This window comes from Lingula anatina, chromosome 6 (genome assembly GCF_051362555.1).
Source record: "Lingula anatina isolate TDL-2025a chromosome 6, LinAna3.0, whole genome shotgun sequence".
NCBI classification, from domain to species: domain Eukaryota; kingdom Metazoa; phylum Brachiopoda; class Lingulata; order Lingulida; family Lingulidae; genus Lingula; species Lingula anatina.
In genome coordinates, this window is record NC_141772.1 from 22,501,951 (window position 1) to 22,517,463 (window position 15,513).

Consider the following 15,513-nt stretch of genomic DNA (forward strand, 5'->3'; position numbering starts at 1 on the left):
GGAGTGACCCGGTTTACCACCCCCACTGTGAGTAGGTCAGCCGTATTGAGCGTGAAGGCCAAATTGGTGAGTAGGCCTCAGATTGCAGGCGAGGGAATACTCTTCATGGAGGGACCCATTGGTGTACGTTTGGAATATATAAATTCAGTAAGTTCTGTCCTTTACAAAAATCTTTATACATATTAATTAAGGAAAACATTTTGCAAAGAGGCATGTGTTGCTATATTCTGTAGATTTATGAAGAATTTATCATACTCTATTGCTTTCTTATTGAATATATACTTTTCAAACTGTACAATTTTCCCGGGACGTACTGGTGAATAAGTCGCAATAAACAGCTTATATGTGTACATGTACCTTGAATAAAATCTGTAACACCACTATTCAATAATAGTGTGAAGAAAGTACCTATTAAGTATAGAAAACGCAATATTTTTACTTGTAATTGAAGGTATCGCCGAGGCGTCGGATAGATAATAGCTGCAAGTTTATTATATTTTAAAGGTACGTGAAAAATACCATCCCGTGAAGAAATTTCACTCGGGGGCAGATTATGATAAGTTGTTTGATCCCGAGGTGTACCTCAATAGCCTGTACAGTGACTTCATCGAGGGAGCACCAACAGCTACAGAGACCACTGAAGTTATAGACTACTTCCACAAACTTTACAGTACAGGTATTCTAACTTCCTTTATAAAACATGAACATTTATTAACTACCTGTACGGGACAGTCTTACAAAAATTTGTATTGCAAAAATCGACTGAAGAGTTTTGGATGGTTCTTAATGTCAACACGCTATTTTCTGGGGGGGGGGGGGGGGGGGGGCGGAGAGAGGTGCCATGAATACTCCCCACCGCCTTTGTTTTACTACGAGTGTTTGACTCGACCTCCTGCAGAATGGACTTGACCGATGTTATTTCAATAGAAATGGTATTTTTTTGTTTGCAGGGAACATCAAGGGGCAGAGACTGCTGGACGTTGGAACAGGACCTTCTCTTATCAACCTGATAAGTGCTTCTAGATGCTTTGAAGAAATTTATCTCTCAGATTTCTCCACCGCTAACCGGAATGCCCTGAAACAATGGTGGAACAAAGAAGAGAATGACAAATGGAGCTGGGAGTCATTCTTCCGTCATGTGGCAAAGTTAGAGGGAAACGAGTAAGTACATGTAGATAATCTCATCTTCTTCGACTCGCCGAACTATATTTCAACTACACAAATTACCTTTTGTTGAACTGTAAATGTAGTTGCGTTATTCGGTTTTAAATGGAAAACAGAATGAACTTTATGGGCTGGCAAATATGCTAAAAGATAAATTTGACAATAGGGCCAGTGGAGATGTCAAAGAAGATCATGCTTTCTTAATGATCAACACCATCAGCCATTGTGCGCGTGTTTTACATACAGTACGTACCACTCGAAAATTTCTGTTTCAAATGATTATCCGACTCAAAAGGGGGTTGATTTAGAAGAGAGATAGTGTTTTATTTTTTTAATTCTTATTGTCACGTATTTGCAATTCCAAAAAGGATAGTAATAACGCATTAATTTTTTTCCAGAGACGAGTGGAAGTCGCTGCAAGATGAATTCCGGAGTAGACTAAAAGACATCTATTTCTGCGACGTGAACAACCCAAACCCATTGAGCCCTTTGGAGACGGAACCCTTTGATACCATTACCAGTGGCTATTGCTTGGAGTTTGCGTGTTTGAGTGAGCGTGCATATCGACAGGCAATGAAAAATATGACGTCATTACTGAAGCCAGGCGGTAATTTCATAATGCATGGAGGCATCAATGAATCTTTCTATCAAGTGGGGACAGACAGGTGGGGTGGGCTGTCCATGCACGAGAACCAGTTTAGAGACGCAATGACAGAAGCTGGATTTGAAATCAAGTCCTGGTACCAGATAAAGCGTCCAGAAAATATTTCAGACTGCGAGTCCGATTACGAGGGCTGCTTCATTGTCGTTGCGATGAAAAATAGCGATTGTTAACAGCGATGCAGAACGAACTGTACATATGATACGAACTCTCCTGCTCACAGTTATATTTCATGTCACGTGACATAGGATTCCTGGTGTCGCGCAGGAACCATGAACGTTATGTCTCATTCTTGATATTAATTCATTTTCATTATTGTGCGCATTACAGAAAATGCTTATCTAATAATATATAAAATAACTAATAAAACTTGAATCAGCAAAAGTTCAATTATACAAATACACAGTCTACTGCAAAATTAATTGTGCAAAAACTTCACTTCCCGAAAAATTTACATTAAGTTTGACAACTAAAAATGAAAAGTACCTTTCCCATATAGAGCCAATATTGTCACACAGTCGCGGTTTAAGTTTCATCTTTTCTTTTCGTCTTTTCTTTTCTTTTCAAATTCTTAATTCATTCCTGCTAAAAAAAAAAGTTCTATTAGATAAAAACAGCAGAGGGATGATTTAAGTTGCAAAATGTGAAAAAAGAAAAATAAACAATAACCTCCTTATTGTTTTATTTTCTTAAAAATTTAAAGCCCCCACCCCCTTTTGTTGTAAAAAAGGTACATGACATGACGACGGAATTGTGATGTTGACCAATCAGTGAGAAGAACGGAAAACGACGTCGACTAGCACTTTGTGACGTCAGCGTACTGTGACGTAGGCAGTATTGTATCTTTAACCAATCAGTGAATTGAACGGGTGCGTAGCAACCCGATAGTCTCAGAATTGCGGCAATTTGCGAATTGGTGAGTTGCACACATCGATTGAGATTTTTATATTCGAAAAAATGGAGATCAAGACAAAATGGAGTTATTTGATTCGAGTGTACCGAATTTAAACGTGTTGAATGCGTGTACCTATCATGTTTATCTTGAGACGAAAAAAAATAAAAATAAAATAAAATCTTGTAAAGAAAAACTACTGAATCCCTCTAAATGTAAACATGCCAACTACGTCTTTATCGTTTATCCTAGATACGCAATTCTTCTTCTGCAAATATTTCGACGACTCAGTACGTATATAGTACGTTTATTGCTTTCTTTCTAGATTTCATATCGAGATAAATTGCATAACAGAGTTCTAATAATGTTTGATGAATGCGGAAAATTTATGTTAGAAGTAGAGAGGGGAGGTGAGTGATAATTTGTGGGCCCACACGTTACACGTATTCTTTACTAGACTTGTTCACAATGACAGTGCTTTTTCTTCGAAATTTTGTCAAAGACATTTTAAAGACTCCTAAAGATTGAACTGTATAAGACGTATAAATTCCTTACAATTTTTTCATTACTTGACGCATATATTGATCAAATAGTCTAACAGCATTTTAATAAAACACCATGTACATATCCATTCACACCCTATTATTTTTGATCTAGGGTATAATCACGGTGTTGAGGCTGAAAAGGTGTGTCCTCTTGACCGTCCAAACCACGCCTTTGCCCGCGTGATTGACATGACATCTGGTACTGCGTGTGCCGGGATGTTTTGGGTCCCTATGATTGGCAGGCCCGTTGGGTGGCGCTTGGAGGATCTGCCCGGTCCTGAGGTCGCCACCAAGGTCCTCTTCCTCAACAAACTACCCACGATTGAGGAGGACCCTCTAATATGGCCAGGTAGATAGAGAATTCAACCTCAGTACAGTCACAGTCTTTTTTCCTATTTCTTTTAATCCAGTTATCTTTGTTAGTGCTCTTATTTTTTTAGACCTTAAGTCATCGTAAGTCCAGAAATTGATTTTTAGAAAAATATATCTAATTTACCTTGGACATAGATGAGAACAAACGAACAGTAATCATTACATTTTTTATTATTATTTTAGATGTATACGCTCGTGAAGAAAACATTCCGAGCGTCAACATCAGAAAAGGCAAGAAATCTTTTTTGAAAAGAGTCAAGGCCAGAATATTGAAAGCACTGCCAAGATGCCTTAAGCAGGTAAGGATTTAAAATATGTCATGATCCTAGTAAATATTGAAATATCGATTGTAATTTTAAGATATATGAAAAAGTGAAATGTTTTTTGCTTTCACACTTCACTTTTGTCATATTCATAAATAAGAGATTTTGTGCATCCTCATCAATTACACATTCAATTATATTATTTATTTGAACAATATTTTTATATACAATATCATGCTTCTTTATATTTACAGTGTTTTACCAGCAATTAAAACACGAACTCAGACCAACACGAATGAGCAGTCAGTCATCCAAGACCACGTCCATCTTAAAGACTGACGTCACCATGGTGCAGCCATCTCCACGCCCTTTTACATGTTAGGACACTGTGGCAGTGCTCAGTCAGTCTGTTCATAGTCCGGATGGTGGATGACAAAACAGCTCCGTGTCGTGCAATATCTATAGATGTGTTGATGAGGGGAGAGTGCAATAACTTACCTCACTGTTGAGTCCGAAATGAGTGAACAAGTGCCAAGTCTAGAGCAAGCGATTGACTGTGGTTAGGACTTATATGGCAAAGTGACACCTTCATCAGCTCTTTGTTACAAGCTATTAGCAGTTGTGCTATTAATTTTTTTATTCCGTTCAGCTGTGCTGGCGGTTGTATATAGCTTACGTATATGTACAAAGAAAAATAATAAATAAAAGTGAAATAACAATAAACATCGGCAAATTCTTCAATGCAAACCATGCATTGTCTTATTGTGTATATAGTAAAATTGTAAATATACCGGTATTTCATGATCTTTCATATGGCGTTTGTCTTGTTATTTTTTATACATCTTGCAAAAACACTAACAGCATGTGATTAGATGCGAATACAAAATTGTAGTTTTTTTTAACTGTTTCATAATATATATATTATAATTATATTTTCACAATTTTAATTGTTAAAGAAATCATTTAAACATTCCATATCTGAATCAGCACACCTAGAAACTTAAAGAACGAATTGTTTTTCAGAAAGCGCCTCTCACAGCACGTTTTCTTGTTAAAAAAAAAAACGTTAAAAGAGGCCGTTTCAAATGTGTTTCTCAAAGCTAATAGTGCGACGGCGAAATTGATTGTGCTAGTTGAGACTAGACAGATTAACCAATCGCAATGTAATCAACAGTCCGCCATTGCGGCAAATTTAGCTGCGAAGTGAAATGAACAAGTGGGAAGATTTGAGAAAATGCGAACGGTTATGTTGTCCGCACAGCGAAAAGGTCTGTATAGTTATAAGTAACTTATAACCGAAAATATTGTCAGAGCTTAAAGCTCATTAAATATGTGCAGCTATTCAAGAAACTAAGGCGAATTACTGTAGACCTATCTGCCGAACTTGAAGTTGAGTAATTTACAGAGAAACACTGTTCTGAATGGAAGTATATGAAATCCCAAACACCTCGTTCTTCTGAACCTGTGTACTTTTACGGAACAGATAATAAGCACAAAGCTCAATGTTCAAGTTTAAAGAACTTTTAAGCACCCACTCTTCAACCCCGTGAAACTGTCTATCAGTGTGCCGCTGTTAAATACCCCCTGCCACTTTGCGATATTTTTATTATATTTGGGTGAGGGGGAGGGGTCAAAGTAATTTCCAAATTTGTCATAAAAAAATTTGAAAGTGTAAAATGAAATGTAAAATCAAACTTGATTTTCGCTTTTCCTTTTAAAAAAGAAAATAATTCCTCATTTTTCTGTTTTTACTTTGATGTACTAAAAATGAAAGTAGAACTGTCTTGGGCATACTGTACATGTATCTCTGTTTTCTGTTACAACTTCTAATGCCATTAAGTTAATGTGAAATCTTGCATTCAGTGGGATCTTTGGAGAGTTGGGTTGATCTTTGTAGAACAAGTTTCATTTGGAATAAACCTTTAGTTGTCAACATGTGAAATTAACTATTTACTTTATGTGTTTTTTTTTCTATGTTCTTTCCCAATTCAAGGCCACATTTCCTCTCAACACAAAGTTAAACAATTGGGGGAATACTCCGAATATATGTCTTGGAATTGCATCAGCAATGTAAGAAAAAAAGATACCAGAGTCTGGCTGCCTTCTGTATGGAAATAGCAACCACTGGCTTAACAATCTTGTCTAGCAAGTACAAAATAAAAAACGGCCTCTTTCATATTCTTTTAGAGCAGGTAATGTTTACAAAGAAAACTTTCACTCTCCCAGTGGATCCTGGCTTAAAATCCCAGCACAGATGCTGTTTTCCTATTTCAGCAGCATACTAAGAGCTTCAGTGAGACAAGATAAATAAAATCCCGAGCAGCCGAGCAGCTGTTCATGATTAAGTTGGGGGAAAAAGAAGAAACTGTTGATCTGGCTTTTATTTTTTTCTGTGTGAAAATAATGAGCACAAAAGCACTGCTGTGCCTGTTATGACATGCTTACACATTTTACCTACAAGCTAAATGTGTTTCGTGCAACATTTTTTTTACATAAAACACTTACAAATGAGTTAAATGACATTTTCATGATTATAATATTTCTCATGGAGCCATAATTACATGTAGATATGAGAGAGAGAGAGAGAGAGAGAGAGAGAGAGAGATATCTGCACTAAGCTAGCATCATCTCAATCATGGTGAAATTTAATTGATGGATACTTGCCATGAAAATTGGTTCTCTTGAATCATTTAGGAACAAAAATTGCATTTATAACAATTTATTTGGAATCGCATATGACCTGTCACATGCCCCCCCCCCACTCTTCCCCCACCCCCCTCTATCCCCACCCCCTCTATCCCCACCCCCTCTTCCCCCACCCCCTCTATCCCCACCCCCCTCTTCCCCCACCCCCTCTATCCCCACCCCCTCTCCTCTCACTCCTAAAGCATGCATTCAGCAAACTGATCTGGTTAATAATTGCTTCAAGATTTCTCCACACTGAAAACAGTATGCTATTGGTTTACAAGCAGTTCCAGTTGGGTTTGACCTCGGCCAATAGGAAAGAAGATAGGCTTGGATTAGTCAGTGCAACCTGACACTCACTAACTCTGTAGTAGTTTTACATGTGGCTTGCTAACAAGAAGAGAGAGAGAGAAAGGAGAGAGAGATAGACAGGTCCCACAGTTACACTGTGTTTTATTATAGGTTATTTAACAAGCTTGGTTTAAGTGTACACAAGATAGTTGTGTGTAGTTCTGTTGATTATTACAACCTTAAACAATGCACCGAGGCTGAAACATCAACAGCTCTGCAAACTTTTCACTTAATGTGTGGATAAGTTCACCTAATCTAATCACTGTTTCTTTGTATTTTATCAACAGGCTGAAAAACTCTCAAGGAACCTGGGGCATTTACTCAGTTAGTTTGAGCAAGAGAAGTGCCTAGAGGAGTGCTAGTAGGAGAAAACAAAGGTCAGGAGGCAGAGGCAGAGAGGGAAATTCTGCGCAGGCCAGTTGTGTTGGCTATTTAGGAGAGTGAGTTATTACTGGGAACTGGCGCACATATTAACTAACCTTGGATGGGAGTAGTTTCTTAAGCCTGTTAACCAGTGGACAAGTTAAGGCTCAGAGGTGGACTTACCTAAATTGGTGAAGTTGGAATTGTGCACCCTGCAATAGAGAGGGAAGTTGGTGCCAGATTGCTGGTTGTTAGAGGAGGTAGGTTCACATTGTGATTTCTGAGTTTCAGGGTAAAGAGGGTTTTCTCTGTCTACTCCATGTACTATACACTTGTGGACAGTCTGAGATGGGTCTATAGTCTGGCAAGCCAAAGCATCCGACTTTACCATTTCCAGTGCAACTTTGCCAGAGTTTGCCCGTTAGATTTTGGTAACTATACCTAATTAAGCCCATGTAAACCCATGGAATGGATTACACAAAGTTTATTTTTGCTGACTCTAAAAGCAAACTCAAGCAGGCATTAATTCCTGTAATAGAACACTCAGATTATTAATTTTCAGGTTATTTTATCAGATGCTGATTTTTATTTCTGTGTATTGTTATTATAGCCCAATAAGTAATATATGGAAAAGTTAGATGTATTTGCATGCAAAATGTATATGGTACATTTTCTCCATCACATGCATTCAAGATGATGATCATTTTGGCAAAGAAAATAGATCTTAATCATTAAATCCTTTTAAATCTAATTCCATTTGACATTGTCTATAAAGCCTCCAGTTTATGTAACCATTTCACCATTACCCATTTCCTTTTCATCAGACATTTATATACACAGACTAGTAGGGAGTGCAATATGGTTTTACCTGTTTAGCCTGCTAGGTTACATTTCCTCCAATGAACATAAACAAATACTGTGTTATTAGAACCGTAACATCAAAATCTGTCCATTTGTGATATAAGCTTTTCAAGGTACTAATCCTGCCTTGCCCACCTTTACTGTGAGATGGTATCTAGACTGGGTTCTTAGTTCAGCGGATGTAGTAAGGGATGTGTGTGTATGTATGTGTGGAAACATTTACACGATACTGCTGGGTGACTCCAGCGTCCCAGCGATATGAAAAGGACTGCTTTTAGTTAACAGGACCGAATGTATTAGTTGTCTGTATCAAATCAACAGTGAGCAAAGTCCAATGGAAAAAATGAAAGAAAAGGAGAAAAAAAGCAGCCATTTTTTTCTCATGGCCTTATGAGGGAGTTTTCACTTCCTCTAATTGATACTTAAAGACATCCTGCTTCCGCTGAATTGGCCTTACAAGTTGTATTATCTTTCAACATGATTTTAAATGATGGGAGAATACATCATAACAGTGCCATATTATACCCCTATACAGGCTAAGATGATTTCAAGAAATGTCACTTCAATGTACGGCACTAGTTGTTTTGAGCTACTCCTCCTAGTTTGAAAGGTCTCTTTGATTGATTCTAAAAATGGATTTTAGAAAATAAGAAAAAGGGGCGTAGTAAGCATATGGATCTGTTTTAACACTTAACAGAGCATAAAGCTCTAGTTAACATTGACTGGCTGGCAAATGCTTTAAGTTGTGGACTTATACTAAGATATTTCATATTTAATCAAAAATTTAAAGTTCTTTTTCTTAAATGTTTAAAACTTAATCAAAAACTTCACAAATTTGACAAAAAGTTCCATCCTAGAAATGTGCTGAAAGGTGCCAACCGAAGCCCAAAATGTCCAACAAGCACCTTGTAAGCTCTCTCTCAAAATGAGGTAAAAACAGAAATCGCGCTTTGGTGTATAGACTCCATAAAGAAACTGAAAACCATGAAATCTCTCACCAAGATAGCATAATCTCCAGCAACCTTAATTTCTTGCTGAGCTGCGATCTTTTCTCTTTTTCGATCTGCATGGCATCGCTGTGAACTATCATCATCAATAGAGAACAGGCAGTGGTAAATATCTGATTCTACTCCACCCAGACATACTTAGAATATTCCTGGTGTTGATGTAATATTAACCTGCTGTGGAATCCATAACCTGACTTTAATGGCAGTAAACCGGGGTATACAGACCAGTTCTTGGATAATGCTCTTGATATTTATACTGATATGGTTTTTTCTGACAAAGTGAAGTGCATTGAGGAGAGAGAGAGAGAGAGAGAGAGAGAGAGAGAGAGATGTTTCAGGATTTATACAAGTTTTTTCTCTCCCTTGATAAGCAAATAATTTTTGTTAGAAAATGGGTGAAATGAAGAAATAGAAACAGAAAATATCATTTCCTTTGATGAAGTACCAAAAGTAATAACCACCAAATTGCCAGATATACTATACAGTGATGAGATCATCCCATATCAACCTATTTCTGACTTTTTGGTAGTCAAAAATATCATTGGCCCAGGTGACCCTCTGGACCTGCTGCCATATTTTCTGACTTTTTCATTGAATGGCAGTCTCATCCCTAGTAGCATGAATGATAATCATAGGTACCCTGAGTCCGAGACTAAATATGCAGGACATCATGTTGATACGCGGGGTGATGGTGGGGATCAGACTTGAAATTCCACTAGAGAATATCACACCCAGACTAAATACACAGCATGCACACATGCCACAGTGTTGATGTTAACCTCTTTTCTGACACTAGCTACACCTTGAGTTTGTATTGCTTATAAGCATTTGCTGGGTTACAGGGATTTCCATGCTCTTGGTTAGCTGAGGCCAGATTTATATTTAGGGTGTTTATTTTATGATCACATTTCTACTGAATACCATTCATATAGGGTGTATTTTTGTTCTGATTATTTCTGAGGATGTTCCAACTATTTCTAGTATTTACTGCATCCCACCCTGCAGTCACTCAAAATGATATATATGAATGATATTAGATAACTTTTTCAAAAATTTTTTTTCCCTTGGTAAAATTGAGGAATTTGAAGAAATGATGGTTATTTCCGAAATTGTAGAAGTTATAGAAAATGCATTTGGAGTTTGTCCTCCCTGTTGCATTCTTTATTTATAAATAGAGTTTTAATTGCTAATTGTGGGGAGACCATCAGGAGATTAGCGACATTGCTATTTATATTAAGTAGATCGGCCATATTTAATCTGCGGATCTGTTAGTCTCTGGATCAACTGGTTCTGAATGTGCTCCATGGTAATCAAGCTGGGTTCTCTTCTTTAGTGGGTTCCAGTTCATCCTTGATGAAAATAAAAGCTTAAACCACCATGTCAGAACAGAGTACAAAGATTGTTACTTCTCTGAGTCACCTCACATGTTGTGACTCAATAAAAAAGCGAATGATTATCACAAAATTAAAATTGCCCGTGAAAGGCGAGGTGCTGCACCCATTAAATCACGACTTAATGATGATGTAATGTGGGATGGGTTGACAGCTAATTTGACAGCACCCGGGCGGGATGTATTTTATATTCTTTGTGCTGATCTTTATCAGTTATTACTGACATCACATAGCTCCCAGGGGGAATAGGACCACATGAGGAGTATGCAAAGACTAAGGAAAGTTTGGAGCCAGAATGAATTTATCTGTTGATAAGTTTGTGGTGAAAAAGTACTTGTACATGAAGCCCTTTGCCAGTTTCAGGTACAAGACAGTCATTACAACTGCATGAAATACAGAATGCTGCATCCCAGAAAAAAATTGAAAAAGTAAATGAAAACGAAGACAAAACTGATATATGTCATATTTTCATTAATTTAAAATTAAGGCCTTAGAAGCAATCAGAGACTTTCACATTGAAATGAAAATGGTAGAACACAATGCCATGTTAATGAAAATATAAATTTTAATAACTGTGGTACAAATGATTGTTCCAAATGATGTCTAATACATCGTATTCCTTGATTTCACCCTAACCTTGACCCTAGAATACAGCCAGGTAATTTCCTTGAAAATGATATAGACAACCAAATGATAGATGAACATTCCTCTACTGTACCATCAGTGCATAGTTTCTGCAAGAATTACTCTCTGGCAAATCTTGTCTTCTGATATGCACTGTTGCAGATGTTATAAATGTTGCCACAAAGATGCCTGGAGGTTTTCTTTTGGTTTTGGGTAATTGAAAATGATCCTTTGCTTAGTCATGGGATTCATAGTCATATATATTTGATCTAGAACAAGTTTGGTAGGGGAGGAGACAGCTTTACTAGTTTTTGCTCAATTATGTCTGCCATTTACATGTAAATATCAAGTGGTTAATTGTTCATTATGATCGTTTTCTTTATGCATAATGATGAGTCATGAGTGAAGATTTGTTAAAGAATGTTAGATGCTGTACCTGTTGAAGAAAAAACCAATAGATTAATAAAAATGATGGAGCATTTGGGAGAGTGTCAAATCCCCATGTAAAGCTAAGTCAGACTTGGTGTAAACTTTCCTGCTGATCTTTCAACTGTGTATACAGTCAGCCGCACATGATGTCATTGTTTATGTCTTAGGTTGTCGGAAGTAATTAATTAAAGCTCTTGATTTCAACAGAAAACCTTTTTACCCCGCCTGACACAACACACTTAAATGAAGTTGTTCCAATCTCCAGCATAGGGTCTTATTACTGTTGAACAGGGAGATGTATTGTCTATCTCCTCAGTCCTGGCTCTGGTTGTCAGAATTGGTGTGGTTGCTCTGGTAAGATCCGTTCAGACAACTTATAATTTAAGCCAGTTTTAGGTCCAAAACTGCATTACTTATCAGATAGACCGACATAAGTGGCCTGTCACAAAGGTAACCTTCTGAAGCTTATTCATATGTGATGTCTGATGAGTGCCTTTGGTGAGGTATTTTAGACCTAAATTGTTGTTTAAATGAGAACCTGTCTGAACACACCCACAGGGGTTGAGTAGAATACAGAAGAGTTGGTGATTATACCAGTATGTTGGAAACAAGGGGAGGCGTGTTAGTTTGTTAATCTGATTGCATTCAGCGAGAGTCTCCATGGGGCTGGTTAGCTCGTATAGTTTTTGCGCATAAGCTGGGTCAGAAAAATTCATTCTGAACGGGCCCTCCCCCCCAAAAAAAAACGAAAAAGCTTTTAAAACTCCTGATGGGCACTTGGAAGGAAGTCAAGAACCAATCTAGTGGTAAGCAGCTGGTTGTTCCAAGTGTTCTGGATTAGTTTTTGAATTACTCAGTGGTCGTTTTCAATCAGATAAAGCCATGTGACATGTGTCTGAGAAATTTGGTAAGGGTGGATTACAGGGAAAATTGAGAAGCAAGATCAAATCTGATTCAGTGACTGGTCTGGAAAAGAAGTAATTGAGGGGCAGAAGGTTTGATATTGGCGTGGGGGTGGGATTCTGGTTTCTTGTTTTTTTGGTATATTTGAGGTGCTTATCTCTGTTCTTTACCAGGGGCGGATTCAGAGTTATTTCCTGACAGTCTTCCAAATTATCTTTGTTGATCCGTTCTTCATTTTTGACCATCTTCCGACAGAAAAAATTAGATACCCGCCAGTGTAAACTTGAAAATCTGACCGTCTTCTGGAAGACCCAGAAGACGCCCTAAATCCGCCCCTGTTTACACTCCAACGAAAGGCATAATCCATTAAATGTGTTGCCACATGTTAATTTAAGATATCTTTGACAATAATTGAAAGTACTCAAGATTTGAAATAAAATGCTCTGTACAAGTGCATTTTTGTAGCATATGTACCTTTCAGAAGCAAATACTGTACCTATTAGTTATGGCAATGCCAGTAATAAAATGCCAAGAAATGTTTTTTTTTTTTTTTCACCTGGATTCTTCTCTTTAAGATATGAAATATTAGATAAGCCATGTCGGGATCAGGTACTCACCTTCCAATTACCTTCTTCTGGGTGTGAGTTGCCTGTAGGTCTGTAGAATGAAAATGGTGGAACCAGCAAACCTTGGGTGGCGTGATGAATTAATTTCATTGCTTGATTTAGTAACATTACATAATATAATTAATTGATTTTGACTGAGCTGAGTTTAATGTTTATTAAGTCATTTGTTACTGAAGACTAGTTATGCCAGTTTTGGCTTCAAATGTTAGACCTACCTGGCAAAACACGCGTTTTTTGTCATAAAACACTAATTTGCTTATAATTAACTAATAAAGTAATTTGGGTGTGCTAATAGGACATTTTTTTTTGTCGTCACTGTTACTTTGTGGAGAGTTAGGGTTAAAATGTGCAACAGTGTACATTATTTACCTTTTACCACAATTTTAAGTTAAAAATTCCATATATATAAAGATTGAATTAAAAACTCCTGTATGCTTCACCACAGCAGGATTTTTGAAGTCCTGAACTTATGCAGAAGGATGTTATTTCCTTATACAAAACCCCCATTCTGAACCCCAACATTCAGCAACCAAGCCAGTCTATTGGCTCCTGTGGAGTGAGAACAAATTTAGCCATCCGACAGAGTGTATCATTTCATGTATCTGGTCATCAGATAGAGACTGACCCCGCAGCAGAACAAGTGGAAAAACTGGTCATTTATACTCTGGTATGCTGTGTATATTGTCAGATATGACTTGACTGTGTATTCTCTTCAGTTAAGAAGGGTAGGTACCATGGCTTTAAAATTTGCTGCTGACTTGCTGTGGACTGCAACTAGTGTGCCAGCAGAACAGTACTCAAAATGTGCATGATTTGTTGTCTAACATCTCATTAACAATATCAACATTAGAATAACACAGATCTGTAAAAATTTTTCGTAAATAATGTGTAGAATACACGTAAATGTGTAGATTTGGCAATATATATATATATATATAAGAGTAAGTTGTTTGTTTGGTGTGTAAAGAGAAATCATGTGAGTCAATTGTTACCTTTTAATCAGAAAGTAATATTGTTTTGTACTTTGAGATTGTAGAAATTTAAGTTCTAAAATTAATCCTTGTAGGAGGCTGAAAAAAGTTGAAGGCGCTTTTTTAACTGGGTTGAAATGTTTATATAAAGCAATTGATGAACAATAGAATGGATTTGTAAAAATAGACCAGTTCATTCACAAATGTAGAGCTCTTTGCTTTGCCTGACATTTCCCACTGTGGTTTTGTTTTCTGATTTTTTTCTCAGGGTTTTGTCTTCAATTGAATCAACAACTGTTTTATTGGACAGCTGGATTCTTTATTTGACAGCTGACGGGACAAGGTTATCTCCTTGTCTGTCATGTGCTTATGTGAAAGTAAAAACCAAGCTGCATCATGCAGTGGATAGATCCAACTCCTCTGAAATTGTTGAATTATTGAAAAGTGGAAAAGACTTTCATTTCCCTTAATAGAGAAATCATTGGAAAACTTATTTGTTTAAAAGTTAGAAATGACCAATAATAGGTAATTGGTGTAATTTGGATTAAGCCTAAATTCATAAGCTGAACTCAAGGCTGTGATGATATTTCTGTTGACTTTGATTGCCTTACTTCAAGCAGAATATTAAAGCATTTTTCAGACCCCATGCACGATGTCTCGATACAGCTGTTGGAGCCAAATGCAGAACAATTACCATAGCTCTTTACATATCACAGAAGTCATATCAAAGCCCCAGTGACATAATTCATCAGTTAGACACCAGTTAGTTGGCTGTTTGTCCTGGCAATTTATTCCTTCTTAGTGTTGTTGTAAGGAAACTAGTCACCATGCTCGCTGTTGTAACGCTCTTTGTACAGTTGAAATGGGTTCCTAGTACCTAGATCAATCTAACAGGATCGATCCCTCTCCAAGGCGTTTCTCACTAAATTGCAATCAACTTAAGCAGCTAAGATGTCTGGCATACCTACTGAAGCTGCTAAATGATAATTAGTTACCCCCTAGTGGCTTCAGTAGGCATGACAGACCCTAAGCCACTTAAATTGATTGTAATTTAGTGAGAATCCCATTGGAGATAGGTCAATCCACAGTTAGTACAATAGTGTCTGGGAATGGTCCCATAGAGAGTAGGTAGTGTCTGAACAGGCCCAGCTGAACATTTTGCCATCACCTTGCTGCAAATTTCCTGTCATTGTCGCATAAGTGGGAGTCGTTCCATTTCTCAAGTTATTAGTGCACCATTGGAATATGAGCAGGATTTGAAAAAAAAAATTAATTAAATTACTGTCTTAATATGAGGCATTAAGTACATTGTCAGGGTGTACAGTGACAAACATGTTTTGAGTCAAAATCCAGCACAATAAATCAAATCGATTATTTTAGCAAGTTATAAACTAACTGACAAATG

At 37.2% G+C, this 15,513-nt stretch overlaps 2 protein-coding genes across 3 annotated transcripts in view; both read left to right on the plus strand.

The window, feature by feature from the left end:
- Positions 1-105: 105 nt before the first annotated feature.
- On the plus strand, positions 106-1,998 carry LOC106152759 (indolethylamine N-methyltransferase-like). Its single transcript, XM_013526481.3, has 4 exons — positions 106-147; positions 505-676; positions 951-1,161; positions 1,563-1,998. Exons 1-4 carry the CDS (start codon positions 106-108, stop codon positions 1,996-1,998), a joined length of 861 nt encoding a protein of 286 aa, XP_013381935.2.
- Positions 1,999-5,043: 3,045 nt separating this feature from the next.
- Positions 5,044-15,513, plus strand: part of LOC106152751 (neuroglian-like) — a 43,059-nt gene continuing 32,589 nt past the window's right edge. Inside the window, exons 1-2 of one of the 2 annotated variants that reach the window (XM_087015281.1) lie at positions 5,044-5,165; positions 7,221-7,556. The gene's annotated coding sequence lies outside the window, so the exon portion shown is untranslated. Of the gene's footprint in view, positions 5,166-6,871; positions 7,015-7,220; positions 7,557-15,513 lie in introns of those variants that run through there. The other variant, XM_087015280.1, reaches the window with a different exon arrangement.